The 25,639-nt window shown below is 35.0% G+C and overlaps 1 protein-coding gene across 1 annotated transcript in view; it reads left to right on the forward strand.

Moving 5' to 3' along the window:
- Window positions 1-9,051, forward strand: part of SWP (RNA polymerase II transcription mediator) — a 119,466-nt gene extending 110,415 nt beyond the window's left edge. Inside the window, exons 7-8 of the mRNA XM_089807772.1 lie at window positions 6,599-7,665; window positions 7,972-9,051. Coding sequence (XP_089663898.1) covers window positions 6,599-7,665; window positions 7,972-8,848 — 1,944 coding nt within the window. The 3' untranslated portion in view covers window positions 8,849-9,051. The remainder of the gene's footprint in view (window positions 1-6,598; window positions 7,666-7,971) is intronic.
- The last annotated feature ends 16,588 nt before the right edge of the window (window positions 9,052-25,639 follow it).

Raw genomic sequence — 25,639 nt, forward strand, 5'->3', positions numbered from 1 at the left:
GGTTGAAGAAGATAAGAAGAGAAAAGAAAAAGAGAAGAAGCATAAGGAAGAGGAAGAGAAAAAGAGAAGAGAAGAGGAAGAAAAGAAGAGGAAGAAAGAGGCAGAAAAGAAGCAGAAATAAGAGGAAGAGAAGAGGAGGAGAGAAGATGAAGAGAGAAGAGAAAGAAAGAAGAAGAAAATAAGAAGAGAGAAGAGGAAGAAAAGAGAAAGAAGAGAAGAAGAGAAAAGAGGAAGAAGAAAAGAAGATAGAAGATGAGAAGAAGGTAAGAGAAGAGGAACAAAGAAAGAAGGGAGAAGCAAGTGCATCAAGCACTCACAGGCTCAGATGATGATGATCAATTAGAATTGATATCATCACTTAGGAAGATCATTAGCAAGAACAAACAAGGAAAGAGTTTTCAGAAAACTCTCATAGAGGTAACTGAGAAGTTACAAGAAACCTTGACTGATAAATCCCTTCATCCAAACCTCGAAGATAGAGCCAAAGCTGTGATTCAAGCATTTGATGCCGAATTCACAAGTTTGTCAGAAGTAGCAACAACACAAGCTCAAGCAAAGCATGATGCGTAGATGTTTGACACTATCTGTCAGAACATCAGAAATGATTTATTAACTCTTGATATTTGTATCAAGACATTGAGAAAGTGTGAGGTTGAAGGTAAAACCTTGTATGCAAAGTGTGCAATGTCTTTCATTTTTACAAAAGACATTGATGATGAGTTTAAGAAGTAGCACACACAAGTGAAAGCACTAGCAGATCAGGTAAAGTCAACTTGGCGTAAAGATTGAAGCAATTGAAGCACATGTTAGTAAGACTTATGATAAGTTTGTTGGAAGATAGAAAGACAAGGATCATAAGAGGTTCTCGCTTCTGAGAGAACACCTATCTGTGAAGTTGAGCACCATTGTGTGTCAGTTGCAAGAATGTCTGTCAGCCAAGACATCTTTTGACAACTTTATTTTCTCAGATTTGAATGCAGTTTAGATTGCGTTTTATGGATTATGCGCTCTCCTCAACATCTCCGAATGAGTAAAAGATTCATAGGTAAAGAACATGAAGAGTATGATAGTTAGCTTTGGAGACTATATTTCTCGCCTATTAGCCTAAGAAGGAGGTAATGAACTCAAATTTTGACATGTAAATAAGATTTGACACCTTTGTGATTGATGTCAAAGGGGGAGAAGTATATAAGAAAATTTTGAGAGAATTATTTGTATAAAGTATAATGAAAGGGTGAGTAACAAAATGATTGCATAAATATATGAAGAAAGGGGGAGTAATAGGATTAGGAGATTTAAGGAAAAGATGGTTATATGTAATGATCCACAAATTTTGAAATTTTTTAAAGGCCAATTTTGAGAAAATTTGTGTAGTATCATTTTGGGACTTAGCCAATTTTCTCGTATGTTGCCATCAATGCTGAAGGGGGAGATTGTTGGCAATATAGCTAAGTAGGTTGTGTAAAGGGTTGTCATTTATGTCAACATATATTTTTGAAGCGATGATAGATTGTACAGTTGAAGATTCCATGATCAAAGATAGAATATTGTCTAGTTGTCATTTATGTGAACATATATTTTTGAAGAGATGATAGATTGTACAGTTCAAGATTCCATGATCAAAGATAGAATATTGTCTAAGTGTTAGACAGTTTTAATATTAGTGCAGAGATGATTTTGATATTGCAAAGTCTACAATGACAGTTGGCATGCATGCAGTTAAGGACAAGTAGAACCAAGTGTCTTGATGACGTACCTGAGTGTGCAGATCAGTACGGACAATACAGGTGAAGTTGCAAGTCAAACACCAATAAGGATAGTGAACAAGATAGGATAGAGTATAATAGGAAAGGGTTAATAATAGGTTAAGGAATTTTTTTGGTCACAAAATATTTACTTAATTATTTAAGGACGACATTCTAGATGTTTACCCTAAGTTAGCATTGGCTAATTTTGTATATAGCCAAACGTATAGAAACGTCAACCCAACTGAACAGAGTTTTGTAAAACAAAAGGGTATAAGTAAGAAATCATTACTTGTGAAGTAAAGGATAAGAATGCAAAGTCTATGGTGTATATGCAAACTCAGTATGTGACATGCAAACTTATATTAGAAATTTGTGATGTGAATTTTGATGTAAGATCAGAGATATGCGAAGTATAGGAGTCAACAAAAAGGGGTTATTGTATCTATCTTATTTTATTTAAGCCAGCGAATTCTATAATTGCATGTTAGGGTAGTGGGCTCTTCTTGCATACAATTGTAATTGTACTACCAACTCCTAACAGGGTTGAGGCTTCTAACATGGCCTAGTCCTCAAATAAGGACTGAGACACTATATGTAATTCATAGACTCCTAACAGGGTCAATATCCTTAACAAGATTCTTTTGTTTAGTGGATCATTTTGTGGGTACCATCCCTACCATCCCCACTGTGGTTTTTCCTTGGCCAAGGTTTCTTTAGTTAACAAATATGGTTTTATGAGTTCTCTTTGTGTATGGATTTATTTACCGTTCAACATTATTGGTTTACTTTCTTATGCATGTTGTAAAGTAAATTAACAATATCCAGCTGTGGGCAAAAGTTTATAGAATACTGATTCACCCCCACCGCCACCCCCAACCCTCCACCCCCCACCTCTCAGTATTATCTATTTCTAACATTTGGCCTCTTTTGTCTTTCTCTTCCGTGTTCCTCTTTTGTGGGTAAAAGTTTATAGAATACTGATTTACCCCCTGGTCCCTCTCAGTATTATCAATTTCTAGCATTTGGTCTCTTTTGTCTTTCTCTTTTGTAATCCTCTTTTTCTTTATTTATTTGTTCTTAACCTCTTTTTCCTCATTCTTGTTTCTTTGGTTTTTTCATTTGTTTTCTTCTTTTTGCTCTTTAGTCTCTTATTTTTTACTTGTTTGCTTGGATTTACACACACACACACACACACACACACACACACATATTGATATCTATATTTTATATTTATATTTTTGCTCATATTGTTTTTGTCTATTCATATTTTTCGCCTTTTCTATATTTTTTATTTTTACACTTCTGTATTATATCTGTAAATATGTGTATTTTTCTATATGCATTTGTTTATTTCTAGATTTATTTTTTAGATATGTTTTTTTAGCAGTTTTTGTATATTTCTCTCGCTTTTCCTCTTTCTATATATATAAATATATATAGAGAGATATACACCTTTCATATATATTTATGTATATGTGTGTATCTTTCTATATATATTGTCATTTAGTATCTTTTTGTCTTATTCTTTCTTCTAGTAATATATATAATAATTAATTCATTTAGTAATATATATATTTAGAGATATACATAGTTCTATTCTCTTTTAGTATTATATTCCTTATATTATAGTTATATTTATTTTTTATGTTTATTTAGTTTTAGATTTTTTTGTTTATTTTTGCATATATATTTTCTTATTAATATATATATATATATATATATATATATAATATAATATTATATTTACATATATTTATATTATAATATATATTATTACTTTTTCTTTCTGATCTATTTATTAATATATATGTGCATGCATTATTTTCTTTTTATGCTTACTTTTTCACTCAATCATTTTTATTGTTCTTCATTTATCCCTTTTAAGGTTTCTTTTATTCTTGTTTGCTCTCTTCTTGTTTTCTGTTGTTTTCTTCTCTCTCTACTTCTTCATAAGTCTACTCCTGTGCAACCTGCATACTTTTCATCTCCTTGCTGCTCTGTTGCCTTGATGATGGTTCACAGAATGTGACCTGAAACATTGGCTTGAATTATACACATAATCTAAATCCAGAATTAAAAATTACTACCATGGATTGTGGAAACACACTTGCAATAATTGAAATTGGTTTAACTTTAGACTTGTGTACCCTAGACCACATGTCCTGTTTTCAGCCAGTATTTCCCAGCGTTTCACAGTAAGAGTATATTGCTCTTGATGAATAACAAACTTGGGAATTGAAACCGCATATTGCTTCAGTGCATTCAAATTTGACAAGAGGTTTGACTTTGATAAAAGGCTTGACAACTGTTTTCTTGAAAGTGGGATTCTTAGCAATAGACTTCTAAACAACAGTTAGATTCTGAGGTTGATTATGAGTGATAGTAGATTACAAAAAGTTTGGAAGAGGTTGTAATATACTTGGATTTTCCTTGATGTCAATTTGATCCTGTAATCAATCTTTCTTTTTGTCACTGGAGTGTATTATTGTCTGTGAAATTGTGCATAGAAAAGCTAAAACTGTTGCCAACACTTAGTGAGCAAGTTTGCTTCTTGTCAGAGTTTCAGCTTAAATGTGCAGAAATAGGATGCCGTCTGGATATTATGAAGTCCGTGATCACATGAGGAAAATGTTTTGGAAACCAAAAAAAATGCACCAGTAAGAGCAATGCAATCCACAAATAGAGGAATTTTATGTCATATAACATTGAAACTGCTTGGGTATCATTATAAACCAAAACATCGCGAAGGGTGGGAAGTTGCCACCGATCATGCAACCTTATTACTTTCCCATGCAATGTGTTATTGATATTCCATCTACGAAGACTTCCAAAACAGCTAATAGCAAGCTTATAGAAGCATCAGAGCTCCTATGTTTATCTTATTGAGTATTGCAAACAGTTTGCTTGATAAATATCAATTGGTGTAAGCCAATTCTGGCCACTGGACATGGTATCTTTAATTTTCCCAAAGAATTTGGGTATATTTTGTTCTTTGCCAATGAAAAATTAGACTTGTTCACAAATTTCAAGAATTAGAAATACTAACTTGACAGCTTGTACCCTATCTTGTAAAGCTATGTTGGAAAAAAGGAAAGTCCAGTTTTCAGAAAATCCATGTGAACATTAGAGACTAGAGGGCTCAAATATCTTGATAAATTCTTGAAAAGTGAGTTTTTTGGGAGTTTGAGGTGAATTGAACAAGGGATCTTTTTACTTTCTTTTTGAAGTTTTTAGCAAATTCAAGAAAACTGGCTGAATTACAAGTGTGTGCCTTAAATTATTTGGACAATTTTGGATATTGTTATGCTCAGTGTTTTCAATGGGTTTAGAACTTTAAAGGCTGACTTTCAATCTTAGTTTTCAACAAAAATACTGTTACAGTATTTAAAAAAAAAATATTATCTGATGCAAATCTGAAGACCATTTCATATGAAGAGAATGCTAAAAGATTGAAAATAAAAAGTACACATTTTTGGGGGGCCAGTGAAGTGAAGCTCATACACAATTTTTTTGAACATTAGATCAGATCCGTAATGATAAGTTGCTTGCAGAAAACCTTTAGGGAAGAAAGGTGTCCATGCGCATTTGATAGAGATTAGAAAAAAATGTAGCAATCCTCCAACAGAGTGCTCTCAAAAAATATTTTAGCAAATTAACCCCCAGAATAGGTGCTGTACAGTGAATGGGATATTTTTTTTGTTCAATACACTGTACAGATTATACAAAATCCCAGAGTACAAAAATAATTAACAGAAACAACCATAAACAAAATTAAGATTTTCACTACAGCATAAGAATTAGGTGGATCAAGGAAGAATCACAGTTTCAACAAAATATTTACAGATGTTTGAATGATGTATGTATTATCTTTTCAAACACGCTGTACCTCTTTGTCGACATTGTATACACACCACCTTTAACTTGTCTCTCTTAGATCTATACAGTTTGTCTTCTAGCAAAAAATGCTGTACAAACACGTTCAATAACTTGTATTCTTTTCTGCTTCAAACTCTGCCATTATATATGTCATAAAAAATGTTCTTTATTTCAGACGAATGGAATTTACAATTTTAATCCATTTATAGGCTTTTATTACCTTTTATCTAACATGGTGATAATGATTTATCAAGCACTCATTGTCATGGACCAATTCCTCTGCAGTGATATAACTGAGAGGCAAAGAGAAAAATATTGACAATAAAATGAAAGAAAGAGCAGAGAAAATTCTTATAAACTCATGTCATACCAATTTTCATTGTATGTAATCAATATATTATATGGCAAAGAGAAAACTACCAAAACTTTTGAGCAGTATCACCCAGCCATCCTCATCAAGAACTCATGATTCCAAATTACTAATTATTCTGAAGTTTTCGTTATCTTCTCATTTGGGCAACATATGTCTTATCTTTAACATGCAAGCATGAGTTTGATATGAACTTAACATGGGTTCTGTGCTCCGGCTTGATAATGATACAGTGAACCCAATAATTAGATTTTTGAGCAAACCGAGTCCCAGGCGTGAAGCCTATCTTGCACTGTGGTCAAGCATTTTTAGTCTGAGAAATGTAGAGCTTTCTTAAATCATTTATTTTTCAACACTTCAATGCTAATGCAACAAGTCTCAGAAATGTAGTCAATTTCAGAAATCGTAAAGTTGTGTTGAACATTTCACCACATTGAAACCTTTATGCACTGCTTTGAGGGTTCACTCTAGTTGGTTGCACAAAACCTTCTGTAGCACATTGGAACTAGTTGTAAGATACTATAAGCAGTGGAATATGTCCTGAAAACATTTCCTTGTGGTTTTCTGTTTTAACGTTCATATTTCTACTATATTATTTTTGCAGTTTTTGGAGGATTTCATCAATGGAGGTGAAGTTGCATCATTGCTTGATTGCATTCAGCTAACTGCTGGACCTTTACATGCTCTCGCGGGTGCTATACGTCCTGCACGAATGGTTGGGACAGCTGCAACTGCCATTAATTTAGTACCATCTGGATTTTCCACGGCTGCTAAAGTAAATGGGTTAATGATGTCACAAAGTTTGGCTCAAAATGCCACATCTTCAATTGTTAATCAAAGTACAGGGGTAATATCTGGTGGGGGTACTAATGATGGAGCAGCTACTGGTAATTATAATACACAAAATGGACCCATTGTATCAGGTGCTGGTAGAGGAGGACCAGGAATAGTGCCAAGTTCCCTGTTGCCCACTGATGTTTCAGTTGTATTGCGAAGTCCCTATTGGATTCGCATAATCTATCGGAAGAATTTTGCTGTTGATATGCGCTGCTTTGCTGGTGATCAAGTGTGGTTGCAGCCTGCTACACCACCAAAGGGTGGCCCTGCTGCTGGAGGCTCAATGCCTTGTCCACAGTTTCGGCCCTTTATCATGGAGCATGTTGCCTTGGGATTGAATACACCGGATAATTCTCTGACTCCACAACCTTTGGGTGTTGGAAACGCAAATAATTCTAGTGCAAGCAATGCACAGTCTCCTGCTGCTGGTGGAAACAAAATGGGCATTAACTCTCCTGGAGTGTCTCGTTCAACATCTGGAAATCCAGGAGCTATTTTAAATAGAGTGAACAATGTATTGGGAGTACAAAATCTTGCAGTACTCAATGCTGGACGTCCAATGCCTTCAGCAACTGCTGTGCCTGTCCATGTCAGAGGAGAGCTGAACACTGCATTCATTGGACTTGGGGATGATGGTGGCTATGGAGGAGGATGGGTTCCTCTGCCTGCACTTAAGAAAGTCTTGCGCGGTATTCTGAAATATCTTGGGGTTCTATGGTTATTTTCGCAATTACCAGATCTTTTGAAATCGATTCTGCGTTCAATTTTGAAAAAGGATGAAGGATCACTTCTTAACTTGGACCATGAGCAACCTGCATTGCGATTCTTTGTTGGGTAAGTATTTTCTGTTATGTTTATTCGCTTAATTTCTTTACGCAAAGGATTAGTGGAACTACTGATATTAATTTTTGAGAAATATTTGGCAGAAATAAATTTAATTGTAAGATTTTTATATGAAAGAACTCTCAAAGTATGTTGTTGCATAAAATTGTATCATGCATTGGTAACTTCATTATGTTTAGATAAGCTAGAACAGCAGAATCACTAAATTTAATATTACTGGGTTTCCATTCAAAATTCAAATAAGAATTCCATTGAAAGATCTCAAACAAGATTTTTTTGTGTGTGGATTTTCTACAGAGGTTATGTCTTTGCTGTAAGTGTTCATCGCGTCCAGCTTCTTTTACAAGTTCTAAGTGTGAAGCGTTTTCACCAGCAACAGCAACAGCAACAGCAGCAGCAAAACCAAACAAATGGCCAAGATGAACTTAGCTCTGCTGAAATTCATGAAATATGTGACTATTTTAGTGGCCGAGTTGCTTCAGAGCCATATGATGCTTCTAGAGTTGCATCTTTTATTACTTTGCTAACATTGCCAATATGGGTTCTGCGGGAATTTTTAAAACTCATTGCTTGGAAGAAGGGAACATCACAAGGGCAGGGTGGTGATATAGCCCCCTTACAGAGAACCCGTGTCGAGTTGTGCTTAGAATGCCATGTGGGGTCGAATACTGATACATCAGTGTCTGTAGACAATGTAGGCCAGGTTCCTTTGGATGGAGCAATTAGTGCTGTTGCTAAGAGCAACATTCATTATGATCGTCCACACAATGCAGTAGAGTTTGGACTTACTGTTGTCCTTGATCCTGCTAATATTCCTCAGGTAAATGCTGCTGGTGGTGCTGCATGGTTGCCTCACTGTGTCTCTGTAAGATTGAAATACGCTTTTGGTGAAACTCCCCACATGGTCCTTCTAGGCATGGAAGGTAGTCATGGTGGGCGTGCATTATGGCCACGTATGGAGGATTGGGATCGCTGCAAACAGAAAGTGGCTAAAGCAGTTGAGATTGTTGGGAATGGAAGTGGAAGTGGTCCAGGTGGTAGTTCAGTAGATGTTAATCAGGGAAGACTTCGAGTAGTGGCAGAGGCAATACAGCGCTCCTTGTATGCATCTTTATCTCAGCTTCGTCAGGGTGGTACTGGTAATGCTTCTGTGGCAGGGGCTTTCCCAGGTTGATATTCTATTATTGTACTGTATTATAACTCTGCTGATAGCTTCTTTATCTTCAAATTGTATTTCTAACATAGCTGTGGCTAGTTGTATTGAGTTAAGGACATCGAAGAGGAAATCTCAAAAATGGGTTAATTTGGCTCAAGGGTTTTACTCTGGAATGAGCCTTTCATTGCCTTCTAATGTATAAGTAAATTTGGTTTTCTCCAGATAGATTCTTCTGAGTGATAGCAGGGCCTTTTGTTTCGGAGAGCATTGGATACTTTTCCTGTATTCTTTTTACTTAGAGTTGTCCAGAACATGTAAGATTGCTCATAGCTGTACAAATGATGGTTTTAGAAGGTTTTGTATCCTGATTTCAGTTACCGTCAGTTGAAGTTGATTAGGAAGGTTTTTTTTTTCTTCCCTACCTTGCTTTGAGTTTGAAACCCAAGGATACACGATTTAAGTGATGAAGTGCTACCACATGCGTAGGGGGTCTGATGCACTAACAGCTGTTTGTGACCGTAGAAGTTACTTCGGGTTAACCTTTGTTATGGTGGAAGGCTCAACAGGCAACAGTTGTTAGGTGTAATGACTATGAGCAAGTGGTTCAGACATTAAATACCCTTGTGCAGCAACATCACACCTAACTATGTAACTATTATGTACAATTTAAATAATAAATGTCTATGCACACATTAAATACCTTAGGGTAAAATACTACACCTTACCTCTATTATGATACAAGGTACAACCAACATCAGTGATGGGGTTTAATACTTACATTTAAGTGGTACAGACTTCAAATATGGGCGTTCTTATGCACCAAATCGCTGTTTGTGAAGTAAGAACCTACACTAACTTCACCTTAATTATCACGGGGCACAGTCTATAGCAGTAGTGGGATGTAATGCCTATGGGTCGTTTGGAGTTTAAATACTCAGTAATAAATTCAATTTATTAATTTTGAACTTAATTTCAATAGCTTTTATTAAATAATAATATTATTTTTCTATTAAGTAGGAAAGATAAGTCTTAAGTTTTGTCCAAGGCGCCCTCTATTTAATTTATTTTATTATTATTATACATTTGTATTTTACAATTATTTATTATTGAATTATTATTAGTCATTCTTTATCTACAGGAAAATTATTGATGAAATTACATTTAAATTGCTATATTATAAATCAAGAATTTTTTTAATCAAGAAATCATTTAGTTTAAATTTTATTAATTTGTGTGCTTCCTAAATAGTTTGAATCATTGGCTTACGAAAGGATTAATCCAATTGTTTCACATAATATTGGATTACTTATACAGGTAACACATCATATGTTTCAACTAAGTAAAACAATACATACAATTCTATGAACAATCATGGGTGTATACTTTTTTGTTCTTAAGTGTATTTTTTTGGCAGGAGTATAGACATCTTTTAAAAGTTAAAACTAAGTCCAGAAATAAATTATTTTAAAAATGATAAAGCTTTTAGTTAGCAAAACAACATGTATGTCGTTGACAACAAATGTCAACTTGATTTGTCTAATAGGTTTTTTGTGTAAACAACAAACATATTAACAATCAATTAATGAAAAACATTGTCAATGCAAGTAAGTCAAAAATACATCCTCCAAGCTTTTGTTGCCTACTATGGCAAGCATTTCTCTTTTGAAGAAATAAGTGGTAATACAGAGGAGGCTAGGGCTAAAATCAAACCTATTATTACCAAAAAGCTCTCCTTCGAGAAGTTAGTATACCTTGACAAGATTTTCTCCCTTGAGGAGATCAATAATGCTATATCGTGCTTGAGCAATGACAAGGTACTAGGCCTTGATGGTATACCTATTTAATTTGACAAGGTCAATATGGGCTAGGTTGGTAGTAAGTTGCTTCAGGTCTATAATGAGGTTATTTGCAAGACTTATATGGGTTCAAAGATTAATGTAGGTCTTATCAAGCTTATGCTTGAAAAGGGGGACAATGCTTATTAGGAACTAGAGGCCTGTTATCCTTATGAACATGTCATATAGGATCCTTGCTAAGCTTATTGCACTCTACACTTACTAACAATCTTCCTTGTATTATCAATACATCCCTAAGAAAGTATGTGAAAGGCAACTACATACTTGAGAACTTGGTAACTTGTTGAGAGGCAATGGATTGTGCAAAGTGTTCTGACCAACAAATTAGGATGTTAGATTTTGAGGTGTATGATAGGGTGGAGTGGAACTTCGTAAGGATGATGCTTGAGTGTTTAGGATTCCCTAGTCACTTTTGCATGATGGTTCAAACTACCCTATGTGGAGCTAGAGCATGGGTTGAAGTGAATGGGGTGAGGTTTGATCCATTTGAACTTACTAGATCAATCAGACAAAGATGTCCCTTAACCTTGTTTATCACAAGAACTGATGCCCTCATTTACATACTAAGAGATAACTACATTTCCCCAAAAACCCATGGAATGCCACTCCCTCAATTCTCTTTGCGCTTGAAGAAGCCAATTCGTGACATCTTATGGATAAACTAGAGCTAGTCTATTTTGCATCAGGTAGTAAAGTTTCTCTTAGAATCTATTTGATTGGGATGACAAGAACACCCCCCTTAGTGATCTAAATTTGAACAAAGTTGAGATGGGTCTAACTATCAAGTTAAGTAGCTTGGGACACCAATTTAAGTGAGCCTAAACTTATAAGATATTTGGAGATGGATAAAAAATTGAATAAATGGAATGCCAATTATCTGTCCATAGGAGGGAGATTGCAAGTATGCCAAAATATTCTCACTTCTTATATAGTATACTATTCCTCATCTTGGTTGTATAATATTTGCTCATATCAATTATGCCCAAAAGAGAATTATAGACTTCCTTTGGTCAGATGACGTATGAATGATGAAGAAACATGGGGTGAGAGGGTGGTGCATTATGAATAAAGGCTTTGGAGGCCTAGGATTAGAGGACCTAAGAACATAGGGCTTAGTTCTAGCAGTTAAATGGATAGCTAAAACTTCTCACAAGATGAAATGAACCTTGGAAAGTTTTCATTAGGAACACTATTTTGAGGGCTTATACAACTCATGCTCCTTTATGGAAAGATGTTTAAATTAATGATCTTTAATATGGGAACTTTTCTATTAAAGTGAAAGGTCCCAATGTGTTTAGAGCCATGTCAAAGTGCTAGAGACATGAGGAGTCTGATTTCTAGTGGAAATGTTAGGGATTCGAGAAGTTTGGTTGCTAACAAAGGGGTTATTGATGAGTACAATGAACTTTGTGGAGAGGTCTATTTGGTGGAATCTATACCATGGTAATAAACCCTTAGCCCCCCTTTAAGGATGCTCAACTAGAAAAATGAGCTAATAAAGGCATTAAAAGGTTTGTTGATATCATTACACATGATAACCTCATTGGTTCGCAAGATTTGTTTCAGAAATTTGATCCCCTTCAAAACTCATTAGCGAAGTTGTGCTTTACTGAGGGAAGCATGTTACTCTTTGATCGTCCTTAGATTCCACTCCTTCAATGAGAACAACCTTGCCCCCTCTCAAGTGGAATGATGGTACCCTTTTTCCTTTTACAAAAGCCAAAAACATTTAAAACCTCCTTACAACTAGTCATGATACTTTTGGACACAAACTCCCAGTGGAACATTTCTATAAATACTTAGATTGGACCAAACATTAGTTGGCCTTATGGCATAGAACCTCAGAACCCAAAAACACTTGCTTCCTCTGGTGCCTCTTCCTACGTTGTCAACTAAACAACCTCACGGTGAGGTCAACATTTGTCTTATGTGTAGAGATCATGAATCTATCTTACATCTTTTCTTTGATTGCCTCTTTTTTAGAGAAATATAGGCTATGTTTGGGTTCCATTTGCATAAAAACTTTACTTTCTTGAATATTCTATTTGGTTCTTTTTCTCAAGGTTAAGAAAAGATTCAATATTTTTTGGTCTATGTTATCTATAGTCATGTTATGAGTCATTTGGAAATTGAGGAATGATAGCATCTTTAAAGGTAGTGACTTGTTCCTTACTCTATGTGGAGGCTCATTTACCATGTTGTTTCATTACATGTTACAACCATCATGAACTTGGACAAGGAGTTGTTCTTGGAATTGCTCATTTATGGAGCAGTTCATGTGTCTAGGAAAGAATTAGCACATGGTTTCACCATAGTCAAAGAGCAAAATACAAATATCCGCTTTGAGAAAACACTACATAACAAGAAAAATCAATTGCATGAGATGTTGAAGAAGACAACTCTTGAGGGAGGGAAAGGTATTCTAGTTGAACCTATTGAAGATCTCCCACCTGATATAGCTTCTCCTCAACAAAGAAATGTAACTCAATTATATAAAGTCTACAAATGGATTAAGGGTCCAAATAATTGGTTTGCAAAGATGTAGTGAAATATAGTTATATTTATTGCATTTTGAGGTCTTATGTAATGATCATATTTTGTGTATAATTTGACTCTGTACTATGTATTTTTTATTAACTCTTTACCTTGACTAAAGTCATTGTTGCCTAAACTTGTAAATGTCGATTGATTTTATATTCAAGAGATATTTTTATTATTAGTCATCCTTTATCTATAGGAAACTTACTGATGAAATTAAATTAAATTTGACGTATTACTAATGAAATTAAATTTAAATTGACGTATTGTAAATTAAGAAGAGTTTAAATCTAAAAATAGATGAGTTTAAATTCTATTACTTTGTATGCTTTCTAAATAGTTTGAATTATTCACGTGACAACGAATTGTTTAATCCAATGTTTCACATTATATTGGATTACTTATATAAATAACACATTACATGTTTCAACTAAATAAAATAATAAATGTAACATAATGATCGTTAAATATAATAATAAATATAATTAAATGAACGATCATGAGTGTATAATCTTTTGCGCTTGAGTGTATTTTATTTGGGAGAATAACCATCTTTAAAAGAATTTATTAATAAATTTATATTCAAAAACAAATAATCTTAAAATATTTTAGTTAGCAAAGCAACACATATACCCTTCGCAACAAATTTGACTTTTTAAATAGTTTTTCATTAAGGTAAAAACATGTTTTGAAGGGATCTCGAAACATTGTACACAAGACAACAACTATCACTGATTATCATTAGATGTATAGGAGCTAAAAATGGGCCAACCAAAGATTGTCAAGGGTAACTCTATCCAAGACTAATATTACAAACAGAGTTGAAAGAGATAATCATTAAGTCCAAATTGTTTGATAGGGGTATGAAAATCCCGGAAACAACAAAAATAAAGGAAAAACTAACTAAAAAGTTTTTCCTTCGCATTATTTCTTATGGGGTCGAAGGGTCTTATTAAATTGTGGAGGAGACTTCCTTGAATAATTTCCAATGACCAAGGTCCAACCCTCCTCAACCATTTCTACTTTAATCTACCAATAATGTGGCTCCAGAGACCCAACACAAGGTTGAGATCCCATGAATAAAACAATGCTAGAACCACTAGCCACCAAACTATTGTGAACAACATACTTTCTTTTTTTTTCTAACCAATTCTTGTAACAATTGTCTCATCTACATCATGGTGGACAAGACCAACAATATCAATACTTTGCTAGTCAACTACAACAGATCCATCCTGAAGATTTGAACCATTAGTAATAGCCATACCCGCTTTTTCCAAACTAGGATCAACAATAGGAATCTCACTTCGATTGGATCCCAATTTCCCTACTATAGGATTGGTGCAGAGCACCAAGGCACTTGATTTATATTTTGGTTTTCATGTTTGTTTTCACCTACTTAAGCTAGAATAAACATTAGAAGAAAAGTCCATGGTTGTCAATGCAAGATACCATTTTGTGTGTCTATGGTACTTTATGCAATTTATAAGCAAAAGTTGCTCATAAGGTAAATTTGGGGTTTTTAATGTTTTTGGTTAATAAAGCTTTAGATTAGATGGTTTCAGTTGGTTTTAAGTATGTTGGAACCTTTTCCAAGTCCTAAAAGTGGAATTAAGTGAAAAATGAAAAAATCTGCACTTTTTGTGCAAAGTTGCATCGTTGAAAAGTTGTAGAAGTTGTTCAAACTTTCAACTTGGTGGAAAATGGGTTATAACTATCAAAATATTGGTTGTAACCATGGATATAGAAATTAGAGAGATAAATACCTTATTTGTGAGGTCTAGAGGGCATTAATGTATAGATTGGAAGAAGTTACAAAGAATAAAATTCAGTTTTGGAGTCTTTTTCTCTATTTTTTGGATGTTTCCTATATTGTACGGATTGTCAGATCATATTTGATGGATGTTTGAGGTAGATCTTTGAATCATCTTTCATTTTCTTTTGGTTTCATCTTTCTAAGTGCTTTCTTGTTCAAGTTATTGCATTTTTAGTGAAGTAAGGTTTTTAGGACAACACTTTGGTGCATTCAACAAAGATGGGCCTCTAACTGCAATCTCCTTGGTTATAATTTTATGGCCACTTGGGAAATGATAGTTGATAGGGTCCTATTGAAGATTCTAGGGTTCCAAAACTAGAGGATGTGTTTTGTGATTTTTCCAACCAAGCCCTATGTTAAATGCCTTGAGGGATTTGACCTTTTTTAGCATGTTGTTTGGTGAATGGCAGGAGTTTAGGACTTGGTGAAGGGCTGAGTGTTTGGAAATAAGCTATTTTAGTGTTGTGAACCATTCTTGATTATTGAGTTCATTTCTTTGACCCCATTTCCTATTGGTTTCTTTGTAAACCAAGCCTAACCTAATCACTTAGGCTTGTGTTGCCTAGTAAAGGAAAGGGAATGCTAGAATGAGACTAGGACTTGGTGCTTTGGGGTTTGAAGAAAATTTGAAAAGGGTATTCAAAATGTAATTGGTTTTGGGTCTTGTTTGGAACTTTGCGAAGTTAGATCCAAAAAGCCATTTCAGGAGGGCTAAAGGGGGCTCATAGGGCTACTAAGCCAAATTGGGATTTGAGGCTTTGTGCAAGTTTCTAAGTCAAACCGATGGTGTATTTTGTATTAACTAAGCTCCCAACGTTCATTTAACACCTTAGAATCCTTAGGACAAACTTCTATGGTGTTTTCCTAGTATTGACCTAGTTGAGGGGGATTGGTCCCATAAAGTGGGCAAGATTGGTTCTTTGTCCTTGGATTCTAAGTGAAGTCAGAGAGTGTGTTTCTTTGATTAATTGGAGGATTTGAGTGTGCTGAAACCTTGTAATAAGGTTGAAGAGTTGATAGCCAATTGGTTGGTTGTAAGAGTGGGAAGCCAAATTGAAGCTTCTTAGTTGTGCACTTTGCATCATGTGGTTTTAGAGCCACTAAGTATCTTTTGGGAAAGAAAATATGGTAGAGGGAGAGGATATCCCTTTGAGGACAACCAACATTGAGTTGGAAAAGATAGTGAAAGAATAAATGGCTAAGAGCAGGGCAGTTAGAGAGGAAAACAGGGCAATGAAGAGAGAACTTGATAAGTTGAAGGGGCAAGTACGAAGAGAAGACCATGAGGAGTCTGAAGAAGAAGAAGAAGAAGAAGGAGGAGATAACTTTCCTAACATGCCTGAAGATTAGAGGATCATGGTAGCAGCCCTAAAGAGGGTAGGAAGGAAAGACAAAGGGGATTTACCTATATTTGATGGAAAGCTAGAACTTGAGGCATGAATGGAATGGTTGGAGGCTCTTGAAAACCATTTTGAAGCAGAGGAGATACCTAAGAATTAGGTGGTGAGAGTGGAAAAAGCCAAGTTGAAAGGACTAGCCCTAAGTTGGTGGAAGTTTCTCCAAAATGAAAAGGTAGAGGAACAAAAGCAACCCATTTCCTCATGGACGAGGATGATGACAGATATGATGTAGCAATTTGTTCTAGAGGACTATGAATTGATGCTCCACAAAAGGTTGCATAACCTCAAGAAAAAGGACATGGATGTAAGTGCTTACACTCAAGAATTTCATACTTTGACTCTTAGAGCTAAGTTGTATGAAAATGAAAAGCAAAATTTTGCAAGGTATATTAGTGGGCTTAGATATAATAAACAAGATGAACTAAACTTGGTGATAGTAGAATCAGTCCATAAATGTTATCAACTTTCCATTAGGATTGAGGAGAAACAAAAAAAAAGGTGAACAAAATAGTAGAGGAAGAGGGAACTCTTTCAGAGAAAGAGGTAGATTTCAAGGAAGAGGAAACTAACCAAGAAAACCAAGGGAAAACTAGCAGTAGTCAAGGTGTTGAGAATGATAACAACATTAGAGGTTCCTTTAGAGGAAGGAGACCTAATCAAAGAGGCATATTTGGTGGAAGGGGAACAAGTGTTTTCACAGGAAGTTGTTACAATTGCAATCAAGTGGGCCACCAATATTTTAGGTGTCTAGAGAAGCAAGGATCAATGAGAAACCCAAGTGAAAGAAGAATCAATTTGTTACAAGATGAGGATGTACATAGTACAAGTTCTCATGCCAAGACAATAGATCTAGAGATAGGAGAGTGCCTTATGCTGAAAAGAACTCTCTTGAAGGTACCCATTGATAAGGAGCGACCACAAAGAAGGTCATTGTTTAGAACCACATGCAAGGTGAGAGGTAAAGTTTGTAGAGTTATTGTTGATTTTGGTTCAACTGATAATTTGGTTTCTAAGGAGATGGTAGACAAGTTAGGATCACAAACATTAGCTCACCCTTACCCCTATAGTGTCCCGGTTGAACAAGGAGCAACATGCCTTGATTAGTGAACAAGTATGGGTAGAGTTTCAGATTGGGGAATATAAAGATAAAATTCTATCTGATGTGACTGAAATGGATGCTTGCCATTTAATTTTAGGGAGGCCTTCGTAGTATGATGTATATGCTAGGCATGATGGGAAACAAAATATTTATAGCATAACCAAGGATGGAGAAACCTACACTATGAGGCCACTCCTGGATGATGGAAGCCATAGGGTGACTAGTTTCATGATGGTAGGAGGTAAATAGTTTTTGTAGACCATTAATCAAGAGAAAACACCATGCTTTGACATCATAGTTAGACCTAAGAAAGAAGTTAAAGTCATTCCCGAAGGCAAGAGTATGGAACATCAAGTAGGAAATAGAGAGGTTAGGGAGTTGTTGGAACAATATAAGAGTGTTATTGTAGGCAGGGAACTAGAAATTTTGCCACCACAGAGGGAGATAAGCCATTGCATAGACTTGATACCAGATGCTACATTACCAAATAAAATGCCTACAAGCTTACCCCTAAAGAAAATGCAAAATTAGCAAGGCAAATTGAAGAATTGTTGGCCATGGGCTTTATGAGAAAGAGTGTTATTCCTTGTGTTGTAACTATTGTACTAGCTGCTAAAAAGGAAGGTACATGGAGGCTATGTTCGGATTCCAGGGCCATTAACAAGATAACCATAAGATATAGGTTTCCCATGCCAAGAATTGAAGATCTTTTGGATTGTTTAGTAGGTGCAAGTCACTATTCAAAGATGGACTTAAAGAGTGGTTACCATCAAATTAGGATAAGGGAAGGTGATGATTGGAAAATATCTTTCAAGACAAACAAGGGACTATTTGAATGGCTCATGATGCCATTTGGTCTATCTAATGCACCTAGCACATTCATGAGACTCATGAATGAAGTTATAAAACCTTTCATTAACAAGTTTTGTGTTGTTTATCTAGATGACATTCTTGTTTTCAGTAGGAGTAGGCAGAAGCACCTAAAGCATTTGGAGTTAGTCCTTGAAAAGTTGCATAAAGAGAAATTGAAGATAAACTTGGAGAAGCATTCATTCTTGGAAGAAGAGTTGGTGTTCCTTGGGTTCATCATTTCCAAAAACCAATTGAAGATGGATCCATCCAAGGTAGAAGCAATTATGAATTTGCCTACATCTCAAACAACCACTGAGGTAAAAAGTTTTCATGGTCTTGTAAGTTTTTCTAGAAAATTTGTGAAGAACTTTAGTGGTGTTTGTGCCCCTATGATTGATACTATAAAAAGGGGAATGAAATGTAAATTTGTATGGAATAATGAGATAGATAAGTCATTTGAGTATCTTAAGAGGAGAGTTACAGAGAAACCAATCTTAGCATTACCTAATTTCAATAAGGTGTTCATAGTGGAATGTGATGCTAGTAACAAGGCAATAGGAGGAGTGTTAAGCCAAGAAGGGAGGCTTATAGCCTTCTTTACTAAAAAGCTAAATGAAGCTAAACAAAAGTATTCAAATTATGATTTAGAAATGTAAGCTTTGGTCTAGTCCTTGAGAAAGTGGAGGCATTATCTCTTGCCCAAAGAATTTATTGTTTTTACTGACAATCAAGCTCTAATTTTCTTGAATAGGTAGGAAAAGTTGAACCATAGGCACATGAAGTGGATGGAATTCATCTACGCTTACACTTTCTCCATAAAACACAAGAAGGGAACAACAAACAAGGTTGCAAATGCCCTTACCAGGAGGAATTTGATAGTAAAAGAAATCCAATTGAGTAGTGTTGGTATTGAAGCCGCGAAGAACATGTATGCAACATATGAAGACTTCAAGGAGGCATATGAGGTTTGCCAAACCATAAATGAAAGGTATCATATTGATTTTTTTGAGTTTATGTTGCAAGATGGATTATTATTTAAAGCTAATCAACTTTGTGTACCTAAAGGATCAGTTAGGGAGAACATTGTCAAAGAAAAACATTGTGGGAGTCTTGTAGGGCATTTTGGCATTGATAAGAGACTAGAGTAGGTTAGAAGGTTCTTCTATTGGCCAAAGATGCAAGCAAATAGTAGGAAGTTTGTAGACTGCTACAAGACATGTCAAAAGGAAAAAGGGAGAACATCAAATGTTGGACCGTATACTCCTTTACCTACACCTACTAAGCCATGGGACTTCATCAACATGGACTTTTTCATGGGGTTTCCTAAGACTAAAAGTGGATTCGATAGCATATTTATTGTTGTTGATAGGTTCTCTAAGATGGCTCATTTTCTATCTTGTAAATAAACTCATGATGCTTCTCACATAGCTAGTATCTTCTTTAAGGAAGTTGTTAGACTCCATGGATTACCATTGAACATTGTATTTCATAGGTATTCTAAATTTCTTGGACATTATTGGAGAACATTATGGAAGAGGCTGGGCACACAACTATCATTTTCTTTAGCATACCATCCCCAATCTGATGGAAAAACTGAAGTTATCAATAGGTCATTGGGTAACATACTGAGATATCTAACCAAAGAACATGGAGTTGCTTGGGATGTTGTTCTTCCACAGGTTGAATTCTCATATAATGATTGAGTGAAAAAAAGTACATGTTTAACTCCATTTCAGATTGTATATGGGGGTCATCCAAGAGGAGTCTTGGAGTTGAGAGATTTGGGAGATAGTCGCAAGAGGAGTGCATAGGCTAAAGACTTTGCAGAGGTTATGAAGGACATCCATCAACAAGTTAAGGATAGGTTGGACCTTTCAGCAAGAAAGTACAAGGCACATGCTGATAAGAAGAGAAGAGGCTTACATTTTCAGGTAGGGAATCTAGTAATAATTCACCTATAGAAGGAGAGAATGCCAAGGGAGAATTATACTAAGTTAATGATGAAGAAGAGAGGACCATTCAAAATTCTGAAGAAATGTGGCAACAATGCCTATCACATTGACTTGCCTACTGATTTAGGGATCTCTCCTATATTTAATGTGGCAGATATCTATGCATTCAAGGGTCCAAAGGATATTGAGGAAGTTGAGGCAGTGCAACAACAAGAAGAATTAGATGTACTACAAGAACTATCACAAGTGCCTAAACCTACCATTGAAGCCATTTTGGGAAAAAGGAAAACACAAAAGGCAAGGAGGAAAGGATATTATGAATACTTGGTCAAGTGGGAAACCATTAGAGGATGCAAGTTGGCTCTCAGAGAGAGACATCATCAAGTTTGGGAGCAAACTAGAAGACATTCCAACTCAAGAGACTTGAGTTTCTTTTTAGCTGGGTAGTATGGTGCAAAACACCAAGGCACTTGGTTTATATTTTGGTTTTCATATTTTTTTTCACTTAGGCTAGAATAAAAAAACCTTGGATGAAAAGTTGATGGTTGTCAATGCAAGATACCATTTTGTGTGTCTATGCCACTTTATTCAATTTATAAGCAAAAGTTGCTCATAAGGAAAATTTGGGTTTTTTAATGTTTTTGGTTAAGAAAACCTAGGATAAGGTGGTTTTAGTTGGTTTTAGGTATGTTGGAACCCTTTCTAGATCCTAAAATTGGAATCAAGTGAAAAATGAAAAAAATGCACTTTTTGTGCAAAGTTGCATTGTTGAAAAGTTGTAAAACTTGCTCAAACTTGCAACTTAGTGGAAAATAGCTTATAACTATTCAAATATTGGTTGTAACCATGGATAAAAACATGGGAGAGATAAATACCTCATTTGTGAGGACTGGAGAGCATTAATGTACGGATTGGAAGAAGTTACAAAGAATAAAATTCAGTTTTCGAGTCTTTTTCTCTCTTTTTGGATGTTGCCTATACTCTATGGATTTTCTAACCATATCTGATGGATGTTTGAGGTAGATCTTTGAATCATCTTTCATTTTATTTTGGTTTCATCTTTCTAAGTGCTTTCTTGTTCAAGTTATTGCATTTTTAGTGAAGTAAGGTTTTTAGGACAACACTTTGGTGCACTCAATAAAGATGGGCCTCTAACTGCAATCTCCTTGGTTAGAATTTTATGGTCACTTGGGAAATTTTATTTAGTAGGTTCCTATTGAATATTCCAGGGTTCCATAATTGGAGGATGTGTTTTGTGATTTTTCCAGCCAAGCCCTAGGTCAAGTGCCTTGAGGGATTTAACCTTTTCTAGCATGATGTTTGGTGAATGGTAGGAGCTTGGGACTTGGTGAAGGGCTGAGAATTTGAAAATAAGTTATTTTAGTATTAAAAAGAATTCTTGAGTATTGATTTCATTTCCATTACCCTATTTTCTGCTGGTTGCTTTGTAAACCAAGCGTAACTTGATCACTTTGGTTTGTGTTGCCTAGTAAAGGAAAATGAATGCTGGAGTGGGACTAGAACTTAGTGCTTTGGGGTTTGAAGAAAATTTGAAAAGGGTATTCAAAAAATAATTGGTTTTGGGTCTTGTTTGGAACTTTGTGAAGTTAGATCCAAAAAGCCATTTCAGGAGGGCTAAAGGGGGCTCATAGGGCTACTAGGCCAAATTAGAATTTGAGGCTTTGTGAAAGTGTTTGACTTAAATCAATGGTATATTCTACGTTAAATAAGCTCCCAATTTTCATTTAACACCTTAGAATCCTTAGGAAAAACTTCTATGGTGTTTTCCTAGTATTGACCTAGATGAGGGGGATTGGGTCAAAACCCATAAAGTGGGAAAGATTGGTTCTTTGTCCTTGGATTCTTGGTGAAGTTGGAGAGTGTGTTTCTTTGATTCCTTGGAGGATTGGAGTGTGCTAAAACCTTATAAGAAGGTTGAAGAGTTGATAGCCAGTTGGTTGATTGTAAGAGTAGGAAGCCAAATTGAAACTTCTTAGTTGTGCACTTTGCATCAAGGATTCACCTCTTTGAGTTGCATTTTTTGTAATCATATAGTTCTTTGATGATTCTCCCTTCCACCATGAAGAGGGTCTCTTAGATTTAACTATGAGATTGTCACACTTTGCTGCTAGGTGACTTGTCTTAAAATATTTTCTACATCTATAAGGAAGACCTTCATAATCTAGATTCTGAATCCAAGCGAACTTTGGTGAAGACCATTTAATCTCCATTGAAAAACCTTTGGATGCATCAATATCTACAAGAATATGAGAAAAGGAAATAAAATATATAAGAAGAAGAAAAATATACCATTAAAAAATCTCGTAAAGCTTCACTGACTTCCTCAGGAACAAATTCTGTCCAAAGATTTAGGGTAAGATTAGGAAGACAAACCCATATAGGAATCTTATAGAAATATTTGGAAGAAGGATTTAAACCTTGATTCCATGGCTTAATCATTAAATTAAATAGGTTATCCAAATTCTAAAAATGATCACAAAGAATCACTAGTAAATTTGGACCTATTTTTTGATAAGGTGGTGGTCAAAATTTTGACAGTTAAATGTCGAAAGTCAACGTCGCTAGAATTGCATCAAAAGCTCGACACACTCCATGACCATCGATGTATCGATGGGAAGATCTGTCAAAAATCATCCCCATCTATGTCACATGCCAGTGTTAGACAACTAATTTGAAACGTCAAACTATCGAAGCCAACTAGAGATGATTTGACGAGTATGTTATACCATTGACGACAAACCCTATCGAACTATTGACGCCAGGCAGAGATGATTCAACAAGTTTGTCATACCATCAATGGAAAACTGCATTAAAATTTTGATGACAATTAGAGTTTTCAATAAAATTAAAATGAAATAGTCTCATTCTATATCAGGCTAATAATAGGCTAACAAGAATGATCAGAGAAAGCTTGAAATGATTGATTCGATTGAGATCAACACACTAAAATAACTTAGATTTTTACATGCAAGAAGTGAGAGAAGCTAACTTGATGATTTTATGGATTCTTGTTACAAGATTGCAAAAACTGTCAATTATAATGAAGATGAAGTCCTGCCATTAGACCTTGAACTGTGTTTGTCCGCATAAAAGTATCTTGGTCATAAGAGTACAGAAGATTGTGCTTTCATGAATAACCTCTTAAAGAGTAGAGTACACAAGTTTCTGATGTCCTCAACAAAGTCCACAAGAATAAAGAAGTTTGTACAACCATGAAAAATGTGAAGGAGATTCATTATATATCATTGAAATTCAACAAACACTAGTCGATTTCTTTTTTTACTCATTGAAAATATTGACTAGAGAATATTATGGCCATTATTCATTTGTATTATGTATTTGCTAACAGTATACTATTATTTAGAAGACCATTAATGACACATGTTCGTTCTATGGCACTTGTGAGGATCACCATTTTACACTTGACATAGTCAACACCCCTATTGATGTATGACTGTGTTATAAATTTAGCACGTTGGGGCTATCTTTTTTAGATTTATGGTGTGTCTAACTCTGGTATGTTAAGATTTGGTTGTAAAGATGGGAGATATGGAAGACTCTTTAGAAGATTCCCTTATTTGTGATGAACAAAGTGGGGATGTAAAAGTTTCTTGTAATTTGCAAGGGGCAATGAAATTTCATGTAATTTGCAGGGGAGTAATGAAAGTGGATCATTTATATGTTCAAGTGAGTTAGGAAAGAGGATTGTAGATGAATCAATGAAATTATGATGGCTATTGCATGGCCTTCCATATTCAATTGCCTAGCTCTTAATGGAAGAAGTGTTGTGACTTAGGCTTTTGCAGGACACTTAGGAGAATTAGAATTGGCTGCCATTGGCATACCCACTATTGTCATTTTGGGATTCAATTTAGGACTCTTTGTAAGTATATGAATCTGAATGTACAATTTTATCCTGTTCCATTTTACTTTACTCATGACATACCATGTGTATTGGTCATTCAATGAATCAATAGTTGCAATCATTTAATTCTTGACATAACAATTTTGACTTAATTATTCATTACTTCTTCCTTTCTTTTGTATGTTTATATAGTCCAATAAACAGTTCATGTAAGTCAATTGGTGTCTTATTTCCCAAGAATAAATAAAATAGATAGCTTCTTTTAGGCCATTTATTTTGTCAAATATTGTTCCAATTCTTAATAGTAAATCTTAGTTTTGGATATTATTATAAAGGAATGAAGATTTTAGGCATGATAAGTGCCCTAGAGACCCTGTGTGGCCAAGAAATATCACATGTTAGGATTGTATATACAGAGAGTGTGGATTAATTCTTCTTGCCAATGTATATATTTTCAACCCCAATCTTAAAGATCCTTGGACTGTCATAATGTTACAGAATAAATAGGAACATTTTCAATCTGTCTCATTCCTCAACATTTTGCATATGTTTTCTACTTTCTAGTCCGAAGATTTTTGTAGTCCCAGTTGAGGAACATGGTCATTGCTTGGATCTCTGCAGTCCACAATTGTTCTTATCCTTTATGTCACTTGTGGGTTTTGACCAGTGACATTTACATGGACTGGGTTGTTCGAAACTTATATGCATTTTTCAAAAAATTCCATATCGCTACTCTGTTACACAATCTTTCACTGTGTCAAGTAACAACTTTGAACTAGCAATAGCTATTGTTGTTGCAAGTTTTGGTAGATTTTGAGGAAGCCCTACTTGCAATTATTGGACCTTTAATTGAGGTTCCAATTTTACTTTTATTGGTACATGTAGTACTTTCTTTTAGAAGGCATTGGTTTGGAGAAGCTGCTACCAAGTCTGAAAATATTTGACATCGATTGTAATTGCAAGAGATGCTTCTGGGACTGGCATGTATACAATAGTATTGGTGTTTGTTTTGTTAACACTTATTTCATAACTATTACTTAGAAAGTTCATTTTGAGCCATGAGGCTAAAAATGAATGTCTTTAATAATTTAAATTTATTATTTTGATAGCATTGTTGGTCTTGATTTGCTAAACTTATTCTTATCATGTGTATCATCTGTACTATTCATTATGTATTAACTTTTAAATGTGGCAGGGTTAAAATGTTTAGATTGACCTGCTTGTAACTTACTTTCATCTTGTGAAAATTTTAGAGAATCGGTATTACAAAATACTGGTTGCATTGATAGAAAATTTGCTAGATTAAGTTGCAATTGATTCTTTTTCTATCTAGTAAAAATAGAGAAACATTTTTTTTCACTATTTGTTGGGAAGAAATATGACAATTAAAAAATTGGATTAAGAAGTATC

Source organism: Cupressus sempervirens, chromosome 10, assembly GCF_028749045.1.
Source record: "Cupressus sempervirens isolate cs-2001-9-10 chromosome 10, ASM2874904v1, whole genome shotgun sequence".
Lineage (NCBI taxonomy): Eukaryota > Viridiplantae > Streptophyta > Pinopsida > Cupressales > Cupressaceae > Cupressus > Cupressus sempervirens.